We start from the raw sequence: 25,333 nt of genomic DNA, 5'->3' as shown, positions 1-25,333 counted from the left end.
AAGGAAGGATGAAGGAAGAGAAGGAAGGACGAAGGGAAAGAAGGAAGTTAGGAAGGAAGGAAGGAAGGAAGGACAAAGGGATAGAAGGAAGGAAGGACGAAGGGAAAGAATGAAGGAAGGAAGGATAAAGGAATAGATGGATAGAAGGAAGGAAGGAATGAAACACGAAGGGATAGAAGGAAGGAAGGAAGGACGAAGGGAAAGAAAGAAGGAAGGATAAAGGGATAGAAGGAAGGAAGGACGAAGGGAATGATGGGAGGAAAGAAGGAAGGGAAAAAGGAAGGAAAGATAGATGGAGGGAGGGAACAGATTGGGTCAAAAAGGAAGGAAGAAGTAAAGACGAAGGGAAGGAAGGAAAGAAGGATAAAGGGATAGAAGGAAGGTAGTAAGGAAGATAGGACGAAGGGAAAGAAAAAGGAAGGAAGGATGAAGGGATAGATGAACGGAAGGAAGGAAGGACGAAGGGAAAGAAATAAAGAAGGAAGGAAGGCAGGAAGGACGAAGGGAAAGAAGGAAGGAAGGAAGGACGAAGGGAACGATGGGAGGAAAGAAGGAAAAGAAAAAGGAAGGAAAGATAGATGGAAGGAGGGAACAGATTGGGTCAAAAAAGAAGAAAGAAGTAAGGACGAAGGGAAGGAAGGAAGGGAGGGAGGTAAAAAGGATTGTGGAAAGAAGGAAGGGAAAAGAAAGATGGAGGGAGGGAACAGACCAGGTCAACTGGATCAAAAGAGGAAGGAAGAAAGAAGGACGAAGGGAAGGAAGGGGGAAAGGAAAGACGTCAAAGAAGCAAGGGAAAAGGGATTGTGGAAAGAAGGAAGGAAGGGAGAAAGGAAGGAAGGAAAGAGGGAAGGATGGAGGAAGGAAGGAAAGAAGGAAGGAATGAAGGAAGGAAAGAAGGAAGGATGGATGAAGTGAGGAGAGGTGTTTGTGGTCATGTGACTGTTCTGGTCTTGTACCTGCGGAGGAAGTCTGTGTACTGGGAGTGTTTGATGAGCCCAGTCCTCATCATGATGGTCTGGAAGCCCTGACGGTCGATCGCCCACAGCTTGATGTCGGTCAGAGCTGAACACACAGAGAGATGGAGAGATGGAGAGATGGAGAGAAAGATGGAGAGACACAGAGAGAAAGATGGAGAGATGGAGGTTTAACTTCTCCTCCTCTGCTGATGAAGACTCTGTTTTATTAATCATCACATTTTTCAAACCACAGACTTCAGATTCTGAGACTGAGTTCAGACAAAAATAACAAAAAAGCATCTTAGATCGACAGGGGCAGAGATGTGAACTGAAATGCACAATTAAGTTTTTAGTTTTGGTTTTAGTTTCCAGAGCAGCTCAGTGACACTGTAAAAAAAAAAAAATCACTGTCTCCATCTGCTTTTAAAAATAACTTAAAGCAGACATTGCTCCTAAAATATGTTTAAACTCTTGTTTTCTGAACATTGGGCGCTTACAGTTTTTATTATAATTTTCGGCTGACTTTTTTTTTTAATCCATGGTTGATTTCTGATGTTTATCTTCCCTATTGAATCAATTGGACAGACATTTTGGACTATTTAGTATTTAGTTGTTTTGTTTTTACAGTGTCAGCCATTGGTTCTTAGGACTTCTGATGTACAATTCAAGATAATCTCTATTTTTACAGCACCAAATTATAATGTATATATATCATTATCCATGTATATATTTTTGTATTAATGATATTTTTGTATATACCATATATACACCCGACATGGGTTTTTGTATGTGCGTGCTGTGTTTCATTTTTGCTTTATATATATCATTAGGTTGAGTTTGTGACCTTTGACTTTATTATAGAGAGAAACTAACAGAGCAGCACAGACAGAGACCATGAACAGCAGTAGGCTAATATACCGATGACTGTTTATTGTAACTGTGCAAAGAAATGATAATTATTACTTAATTATTACTTATTAAAGTTTTTCCTCCCTGTTGGTTTGGCAGGTCATGACCTCATCGTGTAAAGAGCTTGGAGATAATGTAGATTACGATTTGGTTCTTTTATAAGTAATATGAAGGTTTAGAAAAGTTCTGTATAAATAAGAAATATTATTATGAATAATATATAACATCCAGGGATTTTGGTGGCCCCCTAAACAAGATTTTTGTTTGTGGCCCTGCACTCTAAGCGCAAACACCAAATCACTGGTTAAAACTGAATACAGACGTGTTTATCCCTCTGAGGTTTGAGGACATTTTCTCGACTTTTACATATTTTCTTAAATGTATCTTTTTAAGATACTTGCAGATGTAACAATACTCAAGTGTTTTATGTCTAAATATTAGAACCTCTGCTGTAAGCACACTGAGGCCAGTTTGTCCTAGAACACTGTAGAAAGAAATAATTTAGGTCAAATGCTGGAAATTTGAGGTCTGCTTTTTGAAAAAAATTCAAATCCCTTGTGAAAACACTCCTTCAGTCATGAGAATGAACTGTTTTGGTGCTTGAAATAGGATATGAATACAGTAATACTATATAAGTGTAGAAAACAAGTCTAAAATGACATTTTGTAAAGTCGCTTTTTGAGCACAAATGTTGTCATTCTGCCGTTCTATTTTCACCAAATGTCTCAAATGTGAGATAAAAGAAGCTGAATATTGACTTCACATTAGAGGTCTTCGGAAAAAACCGACAACCCGAAAACCCGAGGTTCCGACCGCCGGGTCGGAACCGGTGGAGTTTGCCTCGGGTCTCGGGGCTCTTATTGTGAAAGGCCGGGTCCTACAGTATCCGAGAGGACCCGGCGATTGGCTGTCACAGCTGTCAATCACCCCGCCCTCCCCCTTCCGTCCAATGCGAGGCTGCGAGCTGCCTGTGTGACTTATGTCACGTGATCAAAACAACTACACAACTCTGATGATGACGTCAAAGGTGACAGTTGCAGCAAAAGTTAGAGCCTAGGTCAGGACTCGGGGCAGTTAAAAAGTTTGTTTATTAACGTAACGTTATGGTTAATGGTTCAAAATAGTTAAACAATCGAGTTGCCGTAGCGTGTTGTTACCGCGGTAACGTTACGCTCCGCAAAGCACATGGAAACTCCAAAATGATAATTAAACAAGAGGAAATGACCGGTGGATTGGCGTTAGCGAAGAAGAAGGATTACAGTACATGACCATCTAAACAAGAAAATGACGACGTGGATTTATTTCTGTTTACATCACGTTATGGCCAGGGGTGGGGGCTGGCAGCGGCTGCAGCCGGACCCAGGTAGAAGAAGACTACGTTTAGGTAAGAAACAGAAAGTAATAGCTTATAAAAACAAGTCTTATTTAACGCTAGACAACTTGTATTAAATCATAAAGCAACTCGGGCATTTCGGGTCCACGGGTTTTTAAGGGTTCGGCTCGGGTTCGGAACTCATATTTACAATAATAGCTCAGGGCCAGTCGGGTCCGGGTCCAATTTTCACGGGTCCATTTGGGTTCGGGTCCGTCAAATTGGACCCGTGAAGACCTCTACTTCACATTACATATAAAGCTCATAGCTGCACGTGCAGACCTCAGGATGTTTAAATGACTTTAATGAACCTTTCTGATCATGTGGCCCCCCACCTAACGGCTGTGGCCCTGAACAACCACATAGAGGGTTTATGCCAGCGGCCGGCCCTGGTAACATAATATAATAACATAATATATAACAGTGTAAAACTAAAATGTTCTTTGTAATAGAGCAGATCAGACAAAACGTCCTCACAAAATAGAGACGTCCTCATCATAACCACGGTCCTCACAAAGATAGCTATACACACACACACACACACACACACTGGTGTCTGTGTGGCCATAAACGATTGATTGATGATCAGTTTTTAAATAACTGTCCTCTCTCTCTGTCTCTGTCTCCGTCACAGCTTTAATCTTCCTCCTGTCACGTCCTCGTGTTTCTCTTCTCTTCTCTGACTCTGAACAGACGACGACAGGTGACGCTGAGCCGCTCCTCCATGGCTGACCTCTATACGAGTCTCCGTGTTGCTACGGCAACGTCAGGCATCTCATCGTCCTCCTCCAATCAGTCATGTTTATTTACATGTAAACCCATTAGGCTTCTCATGACCTGCCACACTACTTACTCCTCCACTGTTTTCATTACCCACGATGCACCGTGGTTCACGCTCTACACATCCACTCAGCCTGTGAAACATCACATCACATCACGCCATGTTTTCATTCTTATTCTGTCTTTACTAGGGCTGGGACGATATGCTTTTCTCCCGATTCAATTCTTGTACGATTTTTTGGATGGCGATTCGATTTAAATTGTGATTCTACGATATTGCAGATTCTCTCGATTTTTAGTCTTGAGCATTTTTAACATTTATCTGCACACAAATACTGTAGGAGCCTATAAATGAACATACTCCATTATAAAGTGAACTTAAACCCTTTTCAAAACCTGCACTCTCTGTGTGTAAAAAAGGCACATTGCAAAATATTTTTAAAAATTAAAAAAAAAAAAAAGATAAAAAAAAAATTCCCCCCCCCAAAAAATCGATTTTTGAAAAAAAAATCGATTTAAAAATCGTCAAAAAAGATATCGCGATATTTATGTGAATAGATTTTTTCTCCCACCCCTAGTCTTTAGTATCGAAGTAATTCATTCATTCATTCATTCATTTTCATTTATTCCATTCATGGTTTACATTCTTCACATGTTTGCACATATTTACATAATGTACACATAGTCACCATGAATGAAAAGGAGCAGGATGAAGAAAACGTATAGTACCTGCCCCTCTCTGTTGTTATAATTACATTGGCTTACTTCAACACCAATATTATACTCTGTTTCAAAATATTAAAGATGATGAAACATAGTAATGACAAGAAAACAAACAAAATAGCAGTGGACACCACTTGTCTATCTATCTTTTCTTTTTTCCCCTTCGTTTTCTGTTTCTCCCTCTTTGTAGATCTTTTCTTTTTTAAACATTTTCTTAAACTGAGACATACTTGTACAACTTTTCAATTCCTTGCTTTGTGAATGCTGTAGTTTTACACCTGCAACAGAAATACATAACTGTTTATTTATCAACAAGATTCAAAGTCAGATAATCAAAATCAATATTTTCTTCTGCTGCTGTGTTTTATTTTGAAGAGTTGATCCATGAGAAGATCTAAAAAAAACCATCTCAGTGTAGTTTTCCATCTCCTCTCTCTCTCAGCTTCTCTCTGGAGCTCTAGTAACAACAGTTCGGTTGTCAGCCAATCAGAAGAGAGGAGGAGACTCCGAGCCTCTCTTCTGATTGGCTGACTGTTTTCTAAAATGATCCAGTAATAAAAAACAGAGCAGATTTCAGAATAAAACACTCAGAGAAACAAAAAATCCTGCAAGTTGCTGGATGGTGGATGGTGGGTCCAGGTGGTGAGGGGGCGGGGCTTAGTTGTGACATCACAAAGTGACAGGAAGTCCTGACGGCTGGTTTTAAGGCTCAGTTTCTGAATACAGACTGTGTGCATTTCTCTGTGGACTGAGGCTTTGATACTTTCACAGTATTAATATAGAACCTAGAGCTGCTTTATAATCACACTACACATGAACATCTACCTTTATACTGTATGGAGCTTTAACACAAACATCTACCTTTATACTGTATGGAGCTTTAACACAAACATCTACCTTTATACTGTATGGAGCTTTAACACAAACATCTACCTTTATACTGTATGGAGCTTTAATACAAACATCTACCTTTATACTGTATGGAGCTTTAACACAAACATCTACCTTTATACTGTATGGAGCTTTAACACAAACATCTACCTTTATACTGTATGGAGCTTTAATACAAGTGACCCCTTTTCATTTCTTCCAATGTCCTTCATATAACAACTTTTAATTTGACGAGTTATTCAAATTAAAACATTCATTATTGCGGCTTTGAAGCTTCAAATAAGATACAATTAAGGAATGTGATGGAGAATCTGAGTCTGATTCTTCAGCTGCTCATAAAGACGTTTTTATCTTCTCGCCTGAATGACACGGACACAAGGACGCTGACGAGGAGGAGCAGACCGAGAGGAGAAGAGGTGAGTACACACACACACACACACACACACACACACACACACACACACACACACACACACACACTCAGCAACAAGACGCTGTAAACACATTTTTAGTCACATGTACCCAAAAACACACAGTTTTATCATTCAGCGTCTAGGCATCCCTCCAGGACATCAAAGTGACACACACACACATACACACACACACACACACACACACACACACACACACACACACACTGATAAAACAGTTAGACAGTCTTCTCCTCTAACAGCCTGGGAGTGTAAACAGGAAGTGTTGCCACGTCGACAGAGAAGCGATGAGAAGTGACTGAAGTGTCTCCAACGGCGGCAAAAACTAAAGTTTCTCGTCTCTAATCTGGTTCTATGTGCTAATTGTTCATTATCTCTGAAAGATAATGAGTTTTTTCTATTTAAAACACTTTTTTTTCTCTTCTCATTAAATATTTTATGACTCATCCTCAACTCAGACGAAGAACAGATCATCTGTAAATTATATAAATATAAAAACACACAGGCTGCGTCCAAACAGTGTCACGTGATGCAGGTGTTTATTAGCAGTAATGTTCATGTCAACACCCTGCTAATATTGAAATATTGATCCTGTTAATCTGTGAATACAAACTCAACATTTCTTGTAATAATTTCAAATTAAAAGCCTTTGGAACCTTGGTGGTCGGGACCCCGGGGGCTTTTATTGTGAAAAGTCTGCAGACATTTCATGTGCAATATCGGTCGACAAAGCGAAGTGGATCCGAATGAATTAATCTAATATTCAGATTATACTGGAATATGTTTAAAGCAGAAGTGAGTGATCCGGTCGTTTTCGCTAATGCTGCGTTCCAGGCAGGTTTTTGAAATCGTAAATTACAGCTTCAAGTCACAACTTACGACTTTGTAGCGTTTCAGGCAACCCACTCGTGTTTTTCCGACCTGTTTTACCTGTGAAAGTCACTATAACGGCCACTCGTAACTTCTGACCCGTGAACTCGTACCAGATCAAACTGATACAACTTCACAGGTCGGAAAAACAGGAGTTACGAGTTTCCTTGAACGCACCATAACAGTCCTCGTCCCTACGTCACCACATTCACGGCGTCCCTTGGCTGCACACACAGCCCTGCATGCCGTTCTCTCTCCTCATTGGATAAAAACTGTAGGATACGATAAATGTTTTCTCCTCGGCTCAGAGCAGAGCAGAGGGACTGACAGACCCGTGTTTCAGACCAAACACTCTATAGAAGTGATTGCTGTCGGAAGATATAACTATTTAAGACTTATATTAACACAAATATATCACTTACTTCTGCTTTAATATTATATTATAATATAATATAATGTAATACTGTATAATATAATATAATATAATATAATATAATATAGAGCATATATTGAGTTATTTATTGATAAAAGATGTAAGTTTTCTCTTTCTGAAACCAAAATATATATAATATATATATAATTATTTCAAATTAAAAGCCTTTGGAACTTTCGGGGATGGGAACCGTGGGGGCTTTTATTGTGAAAAGTCTGCAGACATTTCATGTGCAACAACGGTCGACAAAGCAAAGTGGATCAGAATGAATTAATCTAATGTTCAGATTATACTGGAATATGTTTAATATAATATAATATAATGTAATACTGTATAATATAATATAATATAATATAGAGCATACTGTTGAGTTATTTATTGATAAAAGATGTACATTTCTCTTTCTGAAACCGAAATATATAAAAAAAATCATTTCACCTGATTCAAGGTAAACTGTTGTCATTTCTTGTAATTATTTCAAATTAAAAGCCTTTGGAACTTTGGTGGTTGGGAACCCAGGGGCTTTTATTGTGAAATGTCTGCAGACATTTCATGTGGAACAACGGTCGACAAAGCAAAGTGGATCAGAATGAATTAATCTAATGTTCAGATTATACTGGATACTGGATTATATGTTTAATATAATGTAATATAATATAATATATAATATAGAGCATACTATATTGAGTTATTTATTGATGACAGATCTAAGTTTTCTCTTTCTGAAACCGAAATATAAAAAACATCTCAGCTCAACTGCAGCAGCATAGTAAGAGGTGGCACAAAAGGTTGTGTGTGTGTGTGTGTGTGTGTGTGTGTGTGTGTGTGTGTGTGTGTCCTGATTTTCAGACAGTTCATTCATTCATTCAATCAGAGGAGAAAATGAAGTGAGCAGCCTGATGTTTGCGGTCGACCTTCATCCCAGCGACTAAACGCTGCTGCTGCTGCTGCTGAACCATTAAGAACGTTTCAACATTTCCACAGAATGAATCCAGTTCATTTCAGCAGCAGCAGCAGCAGCTTTAATGGAGCTGCAGCCTCTGTGATGTGTTCAGGGCCTCGCTGCTGCTGACACACTGCTCTTACTCTGTAATGATAATGTGTTTATGTGTGGAGCAGGTGAACGAGTCGAAGCCTGAATGAGACGTTCCCACTGAATCAGGACATCAAATTGCTCTGAAATAAATCGACCTGTTTGGGAGGACACGGCAGAGTGCAGTCAGTGTGTAGTCATGTGTGTGTTTGTGTGTGTGTGTGTGTGTGTGTATACCTGTCACTGTGGCCGTGCGGGTGCAGTTGTACAGGATGGCCAGTTCTCCAAACACCTTCCCCTGGCCGATGGTGCAGAGCTTCTTCCCCTGTTTGGTCACCTCCACCTTCCCCTCTGAGGAGACAGCAACAGTTCAGCTTTCATTTAAAGGGATGGTTCAACATTTTTGGCAAATTGGCCCATTGCCATAATCCGTATAGTTTTAGCAGTATAGGTTCATTACCTTTAATTGTCGGTGCAAGCTATTTTTAGAACGGCGGAGCAGAGCCGCGAGCTGCTCAGAGCTACGCTACGGAGGCTCATTATGGGATTTCTTGGTTTCCCTCATCAAACTCATCAAATACACAATCCAACAACTCCACAACGCTCTGGTGGACAAGTTGTGACCTGCACATTCACCACGCTATGAGATAATAACACAACGTTACCACACAGAGTTGTTTTAGAGGGAAATTCATGCAAAACCGCTGATGCACGTTGCCTTCAGGGGCAGTTTTTCATCAACAGTCTCTGTATTTCCCTCTAAAACAACTCTGTGTGGTAACGTTGTGTTATTATCTCATAGCGTGGTGAATGTGCAGGTCACAACTTGTCCACCAGAGCGTTGTGGAGTTGTTGGATTGTGTATTTGATGAGTTTGATGAGGGAAACCAAGAAATCCCATAATGAGCCTCCGTAGCGTAGCTCTGAGCAGCTCACGGCTCTGCTCCGCCGTTCTAAAAATAGCATGCACAGACAAATAAACGTAACGAACCTACTGCTATGACTATAGGGATTATGGCAATGGGGAAATTTGCCACAATGTTGAACTATCCCTTTAAGTTCTGCAACTAAATAAAAAAGCAACAAGAGCAAAAAAAAATGCCACATGGATCCCATCAGACCAAGATAAGAGTCTGAGGAAGAGTTTGGGAATATTTCACCTCTGCAAAAATATGAAATATGGCTTTGTAAAGTTTTCTGCAAGTGAAGGATTAAGGCCTACACATTTCCTCCAGAATCAGAATCAGATATTTAATTGATCCCAGTGGGAAATTAGGATGAGTTAGAGGAATAGAAAATAAGGTGGTTCAAAATAGATCATCACACATCAGGTGTTCGTACGGCTTATCTGTGCAGAGTTAGAGTTGATCCCAGCTGACAAGTAAATCAAAGTATGTTTTTAAAAAAATTCACATTTCCATCACTCGTTGTGTAGTAGGAAACATGTACCACTTATTTAACGATATGCATCATCATCAGTAACTGGGACAAAACAAACCGCAGCTGAGTTTTAACAGATTTGCTCAAGAAGTTGAGTATTAACATGAAACTACAATGTTTATTTAACACTTGACGAACATCAGAGGATCTACAGAGTCAGAGGGATTCGTCATCTGAGGATCATGAATGTTTGTAGAAAGTTTCGTATGAATCTGTCCAGTAGTTGTTGAGGTAACAGTCAAATGTTAAAGGACAATTCCGGGCAAATTCAACTCGGGGCTGTATTTTCCTAACATTTTAGGTCTAAAAGACCTAAAGACCAGTTTAATGTCTCCTGTTTTGCGGTAGTTGTGTCTGTCCCCGCATCGCCACAGCAGCGATGAATGGGAGCGGATGCAACTTCTGCTGCTGAGGCTGTTTCCATCCCTCAAAGCCGCAATTTGCCCAAGTTGCGGTGTGTTCAGGTGCAGTGGGAAGCTACCGTTTGTGTCATAAACACAGGAATATCAACTCTTGACTTGCTTCAAGTGTACATTTTTTCCCACAGACAGCGTCAGATGGCTACTCAAACATGCGCCGAGAAGTTTTTTTTACTTGAAGCAAGTAAAGAGTTGATATTCCTGTGTTTATGACACAAACGGTAGCTTTCCCACTGCACGTGAACACACCGAGCACGGCAACTGGGTCTCGCGTGAGACTCTGGGAGACTTTGAATTAGATCTAGTTTTACAAATGTCGGCTTGCTTGAAGTAAATAAACTTCTCGGTGCATGTTTGAGTCGCCATCTGATGCTGTCTGTGGAAAAAAATTGCGGCTTTGAGGGATGTAAACAGCGGAACTTGCATCCGCTCCCATTCATTGTTGCCGTGGCGATGCGGGGACAGACACAACTACCGCAAAACAGGAGCAATTAAACTGAAAATCTTCAGATTCATTCTTTTAGACCTAAAATGTTAGGAACATACAGCCCCGAGTTGAATTTGCTCGGAATTGTCTTTTAAGAGGCTCTTTCTCATTGGAGTGAATGGGGCAAAGGTTCAAACAGAGACTTGTTGTACTGACACTAATCCATGCGCTAACATCCACACTGACACCGGCTGAGCAGAAACCCATTATAAAGAAACAGCTTTAAGACCAGAGCTGCATTCAGAGCACATGATGAGAGACTAAACTGAACAATGTGAGTTTAAACGCCTCTTGTGCCGACAGCAGCAGCAGCAGCAGCAGCAGCAGCAGCAGCAGCAGCAGCAGCAGCAGCAGCAGTGTTGTTTTCCACTGTGAGTGTGTGAAAGAGCGACTTGTCCTTGAGAGTGAAGTGGATTTTTTTACGATGAGCAAGTGAACGTGTCAGGAACATGTGGCTGAACTGGACAAAGTTTCCTCATGCTTCTTCTTTTTTTTTTTTTTTTACTTTGTGTCACGACGCCACGTCTCTGATGAACCTGTTTACTCCGGCCGGTTTGTAATCTGCTGCTGCCGGCGCTCAGATAAATGGGCTGTCGGTCTGTATCAGTCCAACTCAACACCCCACACACACACACACACACTCAGATTAGTCTGGTCCCACCGAGCTGAACAGTCCAGACCCAAGATAAATAAATAGTGGCGGTGGAGATCTGTGTGTGTGTGTGTGTGTGTGTGGCCATTAGCGCTGTCACTGAGGGTTTATATTTAATGTGGAGGAACAATTAAATAAACTTTGAGTGTTAATGACATGTTCAAATGTCCAACTTTATATAAACGACAACCAAAGTCTCAACGGCACACTGGCTCCTCCTCTTTTTGGGATCAGCAGGAAATTAGGGGGCGGAGTCAGATAGAGCCAAGATGGCGACAGTGCAGCAGCAGCTCATGAGCTCAGTTCTGTCATTTTTGGTGAGTCACAAACTGTGGCTCCTGTTGCCTAGTAACCACAACCACATTGTAACTTCTATTCACAAAAATGTGAAGTTGTAAGCTTAAAGGAATAGTTCGCCAAAAAATGAAATTCAGTCATTGGTCATTAGTGACACTGCTGATGAATACTCTGGAGTAGTTTTTTATTCCTCAAAGTGCATCTGGAGACCCGGAAGGCTGGTTCATAGTGCAACCAAAACTTTATATGAGAGTAATAGGACCCGACACAAAAACGTCCATAAAACTACACAAAAACCATTTAATATTCCTCCACACTGCTCGTCCGCTGCAATCCAAGTGTCCTGAAGGGAGATAGTCCAGAGTTTACTGGAAACGACGTCATTTAGGACATTTTTACAGCCTAAACAGTCCTGGGTTGAATTTGCCTGGTGGTAAACTCTGGACTATCTCCCTTCAGGACACTTGGATTGCAGTGGACGAGCAGTGTGGAAGAATATTAAAGGGTTTTTTGTGTAGTTTTATGGACGTTTTTGTGTCAGGCCCTATTACTCTCATATAAAGTTTTGGTTGGACTACGAACCGGCCTCCTGGGTGTCCAGATGAACTTTGAGGAATAAAAAACTACTCCAGAGTATTTATCAGCATGAGGGGGAGTCAGTGAATTTCATTTATTGGTGAACTATTCCTTTGAGTTACTTAATTCTGACACAATCATTCTTTGAATGCAGCTTCCATTGGACACAGTGAATTAGTAGTCTGTCTGAGGACTCTAATACCTGTTGGCTTGTGATAGCGTTTCAGCCATTAAAAAGATCAGTCACACCAGAATCTCAACTCTCATTTCTCAGTTACATGAAACTATGAGAGAAACGTATAGAATCACATGGCTGCAGGCTGTTTGGGTTGTGTTTTAATGAGTAAGAACTAATTATGTGTTAGCTTGAATTAATTAAAAACGACTTAAAGACTGAAAAGTGGCAGTTCTACCATCTATTAAACGTTTAAAATGGAAAGTGCAAAGGGTAATGAGGAGGAGGATTTTCTTGGTTCCTTAGATCATAGAGCATGAAGATTTGGTCTTTTTCTGTTTGACCATATGTGATTGTTGAGGTGGCGACCAATCACAGGGCTGGTTGAGCCAACTTACCCTCCAGAACGTAGACGGTGGAGCCGTCATCTCCCTCCTGGATCACGCAGCAGCCTTTGGAGATGCTGGTCGGGTGCATACAGTCCATGATGGTGAGGATCTGCACAACAAAGTGAGGTGTGTTCATAAAAAAAACAAAACATAAATCAATGGTTATAAATGATGTGTTATTCTGTCACCTGTCCGTGTTCCAGGTGTTTCATGAAGTCGTTGTCCAGCAGAGCTCTCTGGATCAGCTCCCTGGACCTGCAAACACACCGATAGGTCAGAAAAACACCACAACCGCTCAGTGTGAGTGTGTGTCAGTTGTGTCTGTAGTGTCTGTGCTCACTCTTTGGACTTGCAGTAGCTGGTGAGGGTCACGTCGGTGAGCTGCGAGGGGTCCAGCACCGTGGGCTCGGCGGAGATGGCCTGTCTCTTGGTCCGCTGGGGTTCATCAGGCGTCCCTGGTGATTGGACCGCTGCTCCTTCTACAAACAACCAGAGAGACCAGACCAATTCCACAATTTATCATTTTAGTTCCCTCTAGCTTTGCAAATATAAAGAGGATTCTACTTGTTCTTCATCTACCCATCCAGAGTAGTCCAGCGGTTCCTCTCTACATCAACATCTTCTAGCTCTTCCTTGAGGATCTCGAAGCGATCCCAAACCAGATGTCTTCAGCATGTTCTGGCTCTTCTACCAGTTGGACAAGATTGGAAGAACTCCTACTAAAGCTGCCCAGAACGTGTCCCAACTAGATACCTGAACCACATCAACTGGTTCCTGTTGACATGATCGTCACCCTGCAGAGGAAACTCTTGTATCTACAACCTCATTCTTTGGGTCATTACACAGAGGTGACGGTTGGGACAAAATCTGAGAGATCTGACTTCACCACAACGACCATGGAGAAGAGGAAGACAATGGATGGATGATTGGCTGGATTTTGGGTCTTTCTACAGGATGAGGACCACAAGATAGAGGACGGAGGACCAATCAAAATCAAAGCTGTGATCCAGCTTTGATTGTGATAATTGGACGTTTGTTTCAACCTAAAGTGTAAAGACAGGTTTGATGGACACAAACTGCTTTCTGATTGTTTCACTGGAGGAACCGTGACTCTGAGTGGAACAGATCACCTTTGCCTTTGTGTATTTGTCATTGTCGTTGAACTGTGTGCATTGGTGGTTGTTGCGGCACTACAATTTGCCCCTTGGCAATAAATAAAGATTACCTTACCTTACCCTACCTTACCTTACTTACCTTACCTTACCCTACCTTACCTTACCTTCCCTTACCTTACCTTACCTTACCTTACCTACCCTACTTTACCTTACTTACCTTACCTTACCTTCCCTACCCTACCTTACCTTACTTACCCTACCTTACCCCACCTTACCTTACTTACCCTACCTTACCTTACCTTACTTTACCTTACCTTACTTTACTTACCTTATCTTATCTTATCTCACCTTATCTTACCTTACTTACCCTACCTTACTTGACCTTACTTACCTTACCTTACCTTACCTTACTTTACTTACCCTAGCTTACCTTACCTTACTTACCCTACCTGACCTTCCTTACCCTACCTTACCTTGCCTTACTTACCATACCTTACTTTCCTTATCTTACCCTACCTTATCTTACCTTACCTTACCTTACCCTACCTTACTTACCTACCCTACATTACTTTACCTTACCTTATCTTACCATACCTTACCTTACTTACCCTACCTTACCTTGCCTTACCTACCTTACTTACCCTACCTTACCTTACATTACCTTACCTTACCCTATCTTACCTTACCTTACCTTTGATGTAACTGAATAACAAACTGATCCTTTATTCTACACTTGTTTTCTCAGTGTCTAAAAGCATCAACTTAAAACCACAAGTCGTGTCCTGACTCTGTGATCTGTGTTTTACACCAGTTAGCAGGTGTAAAAGCTGTAACACCACCCCACCCCCCACCCCTCTCCACCTCTCTGACACTCTGCTACCACTTGAACTTGGCAGATGGGGTATAATTGCGCCGACACACCTGTGCTGGCGGTGTCTGCAGAGCCGACTGTGATCTGCGAGGTGCGGCGGTGTCTGTCCAGCTCGATCTGCAGCTGTCGGATCAGATCGTCCTTGGTGTCGAGCTCCAGCTCCAGCTCGTCGATGAGGGCGTCTCTCTGCCGCAGCTCCTCGATCTTCAGCTGCAGGGCCAGCTGCAGGTCCCGCAGCGTGCCGCCGTTTTTGGACACTGCCATGAACACAAGAGACGAAGGAGGGTGAGGGTGAAGACTCAGGAAATATACATGTGCAGAAAAAAAGTAGTTGCTGTTTGAGATGAATGACCTGTGAATGTAAATGTGACAGTGTTAAGGGGATAGTTCACCCAAAATTTAAATTTCACTCATTATCTCCTCCCCCTCATGTGGACTAAGGGCTGGGAGAAGTTTCAGAGTCCTCCGTGGCTTCTCTGAGTTACAGGGGGTCTCGGCGTAGCAGTGCATGTCCATATAACGGTTGCAAATGGATACCAACTGTCTTCGTAACAAAAAGACTCACCAAAAAACATCCAAATACCTCCATGCTGCTCGTATGTAATGTCCGTCTTGTACACACTAAAAACAGTTGGGTTAAAAAATAACCCAATTTTAACCCAAATGTTGGGTTGAATAAGGACCAACCCAACATTTGGGTTATTTTAACCCAACAGGTTGAGTTATTTTTTTTAACCCAACTTTTGGGTTGAATTATTTAACCCAAGAGTTGGGTTATGTTAACTACAACATTGGGTTATTTTTAACCCAACTATTGGGTCGTGTATGAAGTGCTTGCTCAACCCAATAGTTGGGTTAAAAATAACCCAATGTTGTAGTTAACATAACCCAACTCTTGGGTTAAATAATTCAACCCAAAAGTTGGGTTAAAAAAAATAACCCAACATTAACCCAAATGTTGGGTTGGTCCTTATTCAACCCAACATTTGGGTTAATGTTGGGTTATTTTTTTTAACCCAAATGTTGGGTTGTTAAAAACTACAGAGAGTGCTCCAAACTTTTCTACCAAGTGACACCACTGTCACAGAAATAAATGGCAGTGGTGTCACTGGTTAACAAGTTTGGAGCGCTCCCTGCAGACCTAGATTGAAAAGTGGTTAAGTGGTCCTTCAAGTACAATTACTTATCATTAGTACCTCTTTAAAAGAGAAAGGAAACTTCCTCGATTGATTATCTTATGTTTTAATATAAACCTATTAAAAGTAAACGCTTGTAAAAAAAATAAAAATAATATACACTTTTAACATAATTACAGTGTTTCTCAGTGAAAAAACAGGTAAAACAGTATGATATAGCACAGCACAGAATTTTATTGCAAAGTTCAACTTTACAGTAACTTACCAACAGCCGTGGTTGCCAGAATTTTACCATAACAAATATGGTACAACACATGAGGAATTACAGTTTGTCAGTATAGATTTAACAGGCAGCAACTGCTTATCCTTAAATGATATCACAAACTAAGACCATTGTGAACCAGAGTAGAACATCATTGATAAACTGAAATAAACTCTTTTTGCATTTACACATTATGTGAAAAACAGGACTGCTCCAATACCTTGTCCAGTACACAGTGTTGAGATCTTGAAAAAACAGCATGTGTCCATATATGAAGGATAATCCATGGTGAAAGAAAATTAACATCATAATAAAATTAGCCACTTGCCCTTGGTTGATCAAGAGTAATGAGTCAATAGCGCAGTCTTGGCTGTAGGGTGCTCAACACGGTGTTCTGGGAAACTGGAACTTCAAGGATTCGCAGTCACCAACTCTGCATGAGACTCTTGTTGTTCATCAGGTGTTTGGACTGGCATGATCCTCTCTGCATTCAGAAAACAGAAACATAGCAAAAGTTAGATTGATGCAGTACCTTAGCATGATGCCCACACAGAGATAAACTCAGCAATCTGTTGCTCCAATGAGCTAGCTAAGCTAACCTAAATACAGATGCATCTCCTCAAACAATCAGACAGTCACCACATTTGGTTCAACACTGCTGTATAAACTTATTAAAAATGTTTTTTTTGGCATTTGGCAACTAAACCACTGCTTACCTGTGATTAACCCTGATAAGACTGGTGTCAGAGTCATTGGTCCAGACTTGACTGAAGACAGGTGGGACAGTAGCATGGTGCGATGTTCAGGAAACTGTAACTTTGAGCAGGTGGTGTCGTTTCTGCTGGAAGATTCCCAGGGTCTCAATCAGGTGTTTACTGTGGACTGGCATGATCCTCTGTATAAGCAGACAAAGAACAATGAGGAAGATTTTTATCAGTCATAACTCAATTTTATCTATTTAATGATTCAATTTACAAATGTACTCACTGCTTAGTGTTGATAATGCTGAAGACAAATCAGTTTGCTGGCCATGCCACATTCCTGCAAAGTTGGCTGCCTTGCATTCTCCAGCTGCACCATGCTGTGGAGAAGGTGAAATTATTTTGTAGTGTTAAAAAGGTGTACAAGGGATGGTACAAAATTGTATGTTCAAATAGACAGTGGTTGAAAACAAAATTGCCGTAACTCATGCTCTACTTCATGGATATCGGACCAAGGACATTTTTAGCCTGGTGTATTTTCCCACTTCTCCATAAACAGAGTAACAAATACCTTTTACAGTAATGTGTGATGTTGCCCTCCGTTGGGAACTTCGGGAGGCCGCTCCTCCAAGAGAGCAAGGCTCCTCTTCAGACTGTCTCTCTCCATGTGCTAGCTTCCACATACTTTACTCTGATTAGAAAACACAAAACAGTATAACATTAGGCTACAGTACACACAGTTTACTCTCTGGTCTGGTCTCTCATGCTACAGTAGTTGGTAATACAGAGGTAGTAACATCCAGACATACACACAAAAAACTGCCTGTTTGCCAAACAAAAGCTGAACATAAAACAGGTTTTCTTTTAGCACAACATGCTAACCTGAACAACAACACATAATGCTGACAGCAGAGGACCAGCCATGAACGGTGCTTCACCACCGGCTGTGAGCCACTGACCCACTCTCCACGGCAGGTGAGCCCCCGTGGGGTCAGTGGCTTATTCTGAGTGAACATCAGTTGTGAACCCTGTTAGCATTTAGCATCAAACACAGGCTATTTTAGAAGGAGGAAATCTCCACATCTAACGTTAATTGACTCCAAACTTATCCATGACTGATAAACTACTAGCGTTGTTAACTCTTTTCTCTTTTTTTGCATTAACATGCGGCAGCAGCATGTAGCTCATCCTCACACATCCACTGTTAGCGTTAGCCTAGCTCATGCGCCAAAGTAACACAAATATATTCATTTTAAAATACTTACAGTTTATCTGTAGCTTTGCCACGGACAGTTGGTATCGATCCAGCCTGAGAAAGTCCAGTCCAGCGGTGCATGGACCCTTGTAGCTGAAGCAGTCAGACTTTGCCGACTGAAGCTGGGGCAAATAAAATTAACCCATGTCTCTTTGGCTGGGGGCAATATGATGGAGCGTGAGGGTTTGTCTCCAACAGAGCAGCTTTCCGGTTGTGATAGCGCTCCGGCATCACATAAAAAAAGAGTAAATAACGGATCTCCACAGGTAGCTGTGGTGGTGGGTGGAGACAGCATTTTTCAAATGAACCGGCCGGTTACGTCACAGAATAACCCAACCCTTAACCCAAAAAATGGGTCACTCACTGAAAAGTAACCCAATTACTTGAACAACCCAGGAATTGGGTTAAATTCATAGCCCTATAACCCAGAAAATGGGTTACACCCTGGAAAAATAACCCAACAATTTAACCCAACACCAATAACCCAGAAATTGGGTTACAGAAATAACCCAACACTTTTTAGTGTGTATTGAAGCCCCGAAATGCGAAATTGTCCCGAAAAAAATTAAATAAGTCTATATTTCTTGTTTTTTAGTGGAAGCTTCTCGAAGTTCCTCTTCCCGGTTCGTCAAATTTGGATGAACTGGGAAGAGGACGGACCCTGGTTCGTCCAAATTTGACAAACCAGGAAGAGGAGCTTCCGCTACAAAACATTTCGGGGCTTCAATACAAGACAGACATTACATACGAGCAGCATGGAGGTATTTGGATGTTTTTTGGTGTGTCTTTTTGTTACGTAAACAGTTGGTATCCATTTGCAACCGTTATATGGACATGCACTGCTACGCCGAGACCCCCTGTAACTCAGAGAAGCCACGGAGGACTCTGAAACTTCTCTCAGCCCTTAGTCCACATGAGGGTGAGTAGATAAGTGAAATTTCAATTTTGGGTGAACTATCCCTTTAAGCCCTTTTTATTCTGTCGTCTAATGTTTCCTCCCCCAGAAACAACACCAGTCCTGACGATACTTCAGTTAATTTCACTGCAACATCGGCATTATTTCCCTGTTCTCCTCTGGAGTCATTAAGTGACCCACTCACAGTGTAATTTATTCACACATTTATTACCTCCACATTCCCAATTAACTCAAGTGCTGTTGAGAAACTTGTGTATTTTTTCTTTTCATGAACCACTGAACACATTTCAGAGGGAAATATTATATTTTTATTGCACCTAAGACACATTTTAATTTCTTTTTACCTACAAAATCAGTGTAAATCAGCTGAGTTAATGGAGACAATAATCAGTGCATAGGGAAAATCTGTACTTTCAATAATTAAAGCTCTAATTACACCAGTAAAAAGCTGCTGACACATTAATGCACAAGTCATAAACATCTAGTGATGTAACAGTCAGCCTCTACACGGACTGATTTCACTTTTCAATGATAAATAAATCGATTTTCCGGATTGTTCATGGTGTTAATGAGCTGGATCAATGCAGCTCTTGTGTTTGAGGTTTTCTGGTCTCATTTCTCAGTCCTGTTCTGAACTCTGAGCTAAATTTGTCCCATTAAAGATCCAGTAAAAAAAAATCCAACTGAGAGCATCAGATTTTTTTTTTTTCATCAATAATCACAGATCGATCATGTAGCTACTCACTTGTTCAGTGCGAGGGACCGGACCGACCGTCAATCCGCTGCTGGACCAGCTGGAGTTCGGCGGGAGAAGCAGAGCAGCAGATGTGGATCGATCAGATCGGAGAGCGCAGAGATTAATAAAGTGATCAATAATTAGAAGAAATTCATTAACAGACACTTAGAGTCGACGTCATGGTCCTGATAAAGAGAAGAGCTGCAACAGCGATGAATGAAACAGAGACAGAGTGAGTGAGAGAGAGACTGAGCCTGAGAGGATGGAGGCACAGCTGAGTTTGACAGCACTACTAGGCTACTACAAAATAAAAGTCACTCTATTCTTTTATACTGAAAGCCAAAAAAGAGCTGCAAAAAATATCATCTGAAAAACAATGTGATTTACGTTATGTGTTTTTAATGAGATGCAGAATTCAGATGATGCAACAGAAAAGCAACGAGAAGCCCAGACAGCAGGTCTGAAATTAAACTTGTTTTTGTAAAGAGAGTGGAAAGACTGAAAATAAACAATATGGGTCCAATTATTAGGGAATATTTCAATAACTGTTTCAAATTATAGGCCTATTATTCTGTGCAAAAGATAACATTACATCAGACTATGGGTGAATTTTACTTTTGGTGCTTCGTATATTTACCTACTGATAAGAATTAGAAATCATGACTTTCACTCCTAAAATAATGTTTTTACATTGTGACATTGTTCATTTTAATAAAATAAATCCCACCTCTGTCTACATCACTGCCCTGCTCTGATTTGATCTTATTTTACATTTATCCCCAAAAATATCAGATCTGCAAATGCGGTATCCACTCTTACAATAGTGTGGTTTAAGAATTAGTTAAACAAACACTTTAGTTCCTTAATATTACGAACATGTGAAAATTTATAAAATGGTGGAAACTGCAATGCAATGAATGCAATATTGAACTGTGAAGAGTCTCAATGAAATAAAGTGCCTGATTTGTGTTTACATTTTTTATTTTCTCATGTAGGCTACCGTATTTATTTTCTGTTAGGCTATATAAAGCCTTGCAGGTTTTGTTTATAAAAATTGAAGCCTTGTGAAAAAAGAAAAAGAAAAAACAATGCAATATATGTTCCTATTGAGAGCCTATATAAGTATTTGAAATTCACAATAAAGTTTGTGGGGAAAAAAAACTTATTTTACATTTCTTTTTTTCTTTTTTTTTGATTTAGGGATTTTTTTTTTTTTTACTTTATTAACATTTATGTACAGAACAATACTGTTGTGCCAGGGGAAAAAAAAAAAATATATATATATATATAAATATACAAAGAGTTTATGCTTACCATGTATAAATATATATATATATATATATGTATATATATTTAAAAAAAACATTGAAGTAAAGAAGATTTATTTTACATTTCTAGCTGTATTTCCCCTGTTGTATTACCGTGTATTACCGCACTGCGCCGCTAGGTGGCGGAAGTGCGTCATCACGCACAGGAAGAAGAACGTCGTCGACTTCCGGTCCGGTCCCCGTCAAAGAAAACAAGCAAGATGGCGGCGACAGGCGGAGAAACAAACCACGAAACAGGAAAACTGGAGTTGTATCCTTTAAAACCAGCGGCGGGTTTTAATGTTTGAGCTTTATTTATGTCAGAAAGTTAGATTATTATTTTCTGTTTCGACTTTAATTCATAAAACACCGACAGAGACTGAGACGGTTCAACAGCAGCTGAAGTTTCTGCGGTTTCTCTCGAGCTGCAAATCAACACACGTGTGTTTTTAACCAGTTTGTTTATGTTCAGGAACATGAGAGAGCCGATGGAGCTGTAGATACTTCCTGTTTGTAGTTTTATCAGGGATGTTCAGAAACTGGAACTGAATCACTGTGATAGTGGAGAAAAGTAAAAACATGTGAATTATCAGTGAAGTTCTGCAGATATAAACCGGAGTGAATGGATACAGACAGAGCACTTTATTAGAAACATCTGGTTATTTATACTATTATAAGTAATTAGCCAATCAGGTGGCAGCTTTAGGATGAATAAAATCCTTCAGTAAGAGACTGTGAGCTTTAGTTAATGTTCATATCAAACATCAGATTCTGGAAAACTGTGATTTATTACATAGAAATGGTTGTGGAAATTGGTCAAATAATTGATTAGTCATTGAAATAAAAGCCTGTCTTTAGTTATTTTCTATAAAATAAATGATAAAATCTGAGATATGAACATTGTTCTGGTTTTAAACTGAAGATCTCTGAGTTTCAAAAGAGCAAATCAAGAAACTTTACTGCAGATTCTGGTAAAGTTTTCTTGATTTTCTGACTTCTCAGAGATCAAAGATTGATTCAGAAAACAACTGCAAGAATAGAATAGAAACTTTATTTGTCTGAAACCAAAGGGTAACAGAAATTATTTTTCATTTTTATTTATTAACCTTTATTTATACAGGTAAAATCTCATTTACAAGAGAGATCTGTAGCTACCGGATAGGCAGCAGCAGCAAACACACAGTTACAGACTAACTGAACGTACAAGAGACAAAACACAAACATTAAGATGATAAATGCAAACTACAAAAATGTGAAAAAGAATAAAGCTAGTTTAGTAGATGTGCAGACCCCCACAGACTGTAATTTGAAGTCCCCGAATAAAGCTGGACCTGCATTAGTCTTTGACAGGTCTCAACAATCACCTTTACACACACAAGACATTAAAAAGAACTAAAAATACACCAGATGAAATTAAAAAAAGAGAAATAAATAAACCACACACATTAATACTTAAAAAAAAGAAGAAAGAAAGATGTTTTTTGTCGTCCTTGACCCGGTCCTGCAGCTCTCTGGACGTCCCGTTCCCGTCGTCCCGGGAGGCGGACATCGCTCTGCGCTCTCTGTCTCCGGACCGGGAGCCGAGGAAAGGCGGCATCAGTAAAGAGCTGACGCTGTCGGGCTGCACGCTGTCGGTGTAAGACACACAAAGACACACAAAGACACAGACACTCTGTCCCTGCATGAGCTTTTGTTTTTTTGTCGACTCAGTTTTCTAATATTTTATCAGATGGAGAGTTTATAAAAGAATAATAACTCTTCAACTGGACAGAAGTTACATTAATGGTTTTGGACACCAAATATTCATCCCCCTAAATTACATTTTCAAATGGCATTTTACTTATGTAACTAGTGTTCCTAAAAGCCATCAAGTATGTGATTGGCCCCAATAGGTTATCTGTTGGAAAAAAAAATCTCACTAAAATCTTGCAGTGTGCATTTTAGCCAAATTGGACAATTTTGGACAGGTTTGGCACACTGGAGATCGCCAAGGGACACTCTTTGGAAAAACTCTATAGTGCCTCAGTAGTTTTACATATCAACCTAAAATTTGGTACACATGTGGACAGGGAGTGTGTGAACCATATATGTAAAATTCAACCTGTTTTATAATTAGGATTTAGAAATATCACCTTTTCACCAAAAATTTCAAACTAGTTTTTTTTTTTTTTTTTTCAAAAATAAAATGTATTTTCAGAAGCCCAATTTTTTATGGAATGACTCAATTCAATATTTTATAGATATAGATGTAAAGGGACAAATGTTTTCTTTCATTTAAGCCATAAACCATAGTTGCGGGATTAGTACTTCTGTGGTTATAAAGCTTTAATTGCAGTGATACAAAAACAGACGGAAATTGCCAAAAATGGCCTCGGCATGAAGAGGTTAAAGCAGAAGTAAGCGATCCGGTGGTTTTGTCTAACTTCCTGTCAGCAGATGGAGTTAGCAGTCCCCGCCCTCGTCCCTACGTCACCACATTCACGCGCATCCCTTGGCTGCACACACAGAGAGGACTGCCCCTTTATGCCGTTCTCTCTCCTCATTGGATAAAGGTTGTAGGATACAAGGAAAGTTTAAATTAAAAAAATTAAATAAGTCTATATTTCAAGCTTGTTTGTAGCGGAAGCTTCTCGAAGCTCCTCTTTCCGGTTCGTCCAAGGAGCTTCCGCTACAAAACAAGTTTGAAATATAGACTTATTTAATTTTTTTTGGGACAATTTCGCATTTCAGGGCTTCAATACAAGACGGACATTACATACGAGCAGCATGGAGGTATTTGGATGTTTTTTGGTGTGTCTTTTTGTTACGAAGACAGTTGGTATCCATCTGCAACCGTCATATGGACATGCACTGCTACGCCGAGACCCCCTGTAACTCAGAGAAGCCACGGAGGACTCTGAAACTTCTCCCAGCCCTTAGTCCACATGAGGGGGAGTTTTTGGGTGAACTACCCCTTTAAGTTAAGTTGACTTTATTGTCCCCGCTCTCTGTCTCTCTCTCTCTGTGTCTCAGGAAGTGGAGCGCAGACGAAGCTCGAATCCTCCGAGTGTCCGTGAACTCGTTTCTGGATCATCTGTCCCTCGTCATGGAAACCATGGAGATGTTCGGACCTCCCGTTTCCCAGTGAAGCTCCACAGACGCTTCATCCAGGACTCTTATCTCTGATCCGTGGACTCGTTGTCTCAGGTGAGGTGAGAGACGCCTGCAGCAGCCGCGTCACCGAGGAGACGAGCGGCAGCTGGAACAGCCACTTCCTGTTTGAGTTTGTCTCGTTCATCTGGAGCCGAGAAGAAGTTTTTATTTACTTAAACATCTCTGTTTAATTAGATTTATGTAACAACTTTGAAGAAGAATTTGTAAATTTACTATGTAATTTACTATAAGTTTCATCCTGGGCTCTGATTGGCTACATAGTTGTGATGTCATAAATCCTGCAGGTGAAAACAGGAAGAAGGGAAAGCCACTGTTTTAAGTGGAGGGAGGGAACTTTGTACTTCCTGTGTGAAAATAAAAGATGAATTGTACCAGAATAAGCTGTTAATTGATCAACCAATCAACCAATGGACAGGAAATCAATCAGCCATTTTGAAATATTTACATGAGTTTTTGTTTTTGTTGTTGCTGCAGATGAAACGAGACGTTGGAAGTCGTTTCTGTTGTCTCAGTTTTCTAAGATTTTATCAGACAGCTTATTAAAAAAAACTGAAATTGGACATAAGTTACATTAATAAAGTTTATAACTCATTATAATATAATAATACAAGTCTCTAGTGTTAAGTTATTCATGTTCGTCTTAAGGTGAGACACTACAGGTGAATAGGGGAAAAATATACTAAACAGATATCACCATGAAACTTCCCAAGTTTATCACTCACATTAAGACAAATATTTTTTGTATTACAAGTTTTGTCAAACTTTATGTTTAAATATGTAAATGAGGCAATATCTAATTAAATATGCACTAATTTGCATACATTTCCAGAACAGAAATCTGAACAATGGATAAAGCTACTTTCAAAATCCTTGTTTTATTTTGTTGACCTATTAGAGTCAGAAGTTTTTACAGAGGAGGATTTTGGATATCTCTTTTTATCACTCTGTAAATGAGAAAATACTGTCACCAGCCCTAAAAAAAAATCAAATGTCTCCATGTTTTTAGTAATAAAATGTTGTATAAATGAGGCTGTGAATGATATATCAA

The 25,333-nt window shown here is 40.1% G+C and overlaps 2 protein-coding genes across 3 annotated transcripts in view; one reads left to right on the top strand and one right to left on the bottom strand.

Annotated features, from left to right (window-relative positions):
* Positions 1-19,912, bottom strand: part of LOC146976836 (cGMP-dependent protein kinase 1-like) — a 37,929-nt gene extending 18,017 nt beyond the window's left edge. The window contains exons 1-7 of one of the 2 annotated variants that reach the window (XM_085792610.1): positions 19,835-19,912; positions 14,870-15,076; positions 13,174-13,312; positions 13,022-13,088; positions 12,843-12,942; positions 8,636-8,749; positions 957-1,062 (exon numbers count right to left, since the gene is read on the bottom strand). In XM_085792610.1, the coding sequence (XP_085648736.1) occupies positions 957-1,062; positions 8,636-8,749; positions 12,843-12,942; positions 13,022-13,088; positions 13,174-13,312; positions 14,870-15,076; position 19,835 (734 nt within the window). In that variant the 5' untranslated portion in view covers positions 19,836-19,912. Of the gene's footprint in view, positions 1-956; positions 1,063-8,635; positions 8,750-12,842; positions 12,943-13,021; positions 13,089-13,173; positions 13,313-14,869; positions 15,096-19,834 lie in introns of those variants that run through there. The other variant, XM_085792611.1, reaches the window with a different exon arrangement.
* A 1,405-nt stretch (positions 19,913-21,317) lies between these two features.
* On the top strand, positions 21,318-24,401 carry lage3 (L antigen family member 3). The gene is made up of 3 exons (XM_085792368.1): positions 21,318-21,403; positions 22,640-22,768; positions 24,145-24,401. Exons 1-3 carry the CDS (start codon positions 21,354-21,356, stop codon positions 24,257-24,259), a joined length of 294 nt encoding a protein of 97 aa, XP_085648494.1. The 5' UTR covers positions 21,318-21,353; the 3' UTR covers positions 24,260-24,401.
* The last annotated feature ends 932 nt before the right edge of the window (positions 24,402-25,333 follow it).

This window comes from Trachurus japonicus, chromosome 12 (genome assembly GCF_045865225.1).
Source record: "Trachurus japonicus isolate A0001 chromosome 12, Traja_1.0".
Classification (NCBI taxonomy): Eukaryota; Metazoa; Chordata; class Actinopteri; order Carangiformes; family Carangidae; genus Trachurus; species Trachurus japonicus.
The sequence above is the reverse complement of the archived record's forward strand: the minus strand, read 5'-3'. Positions and strand labels throughout refer to the sequence as shown.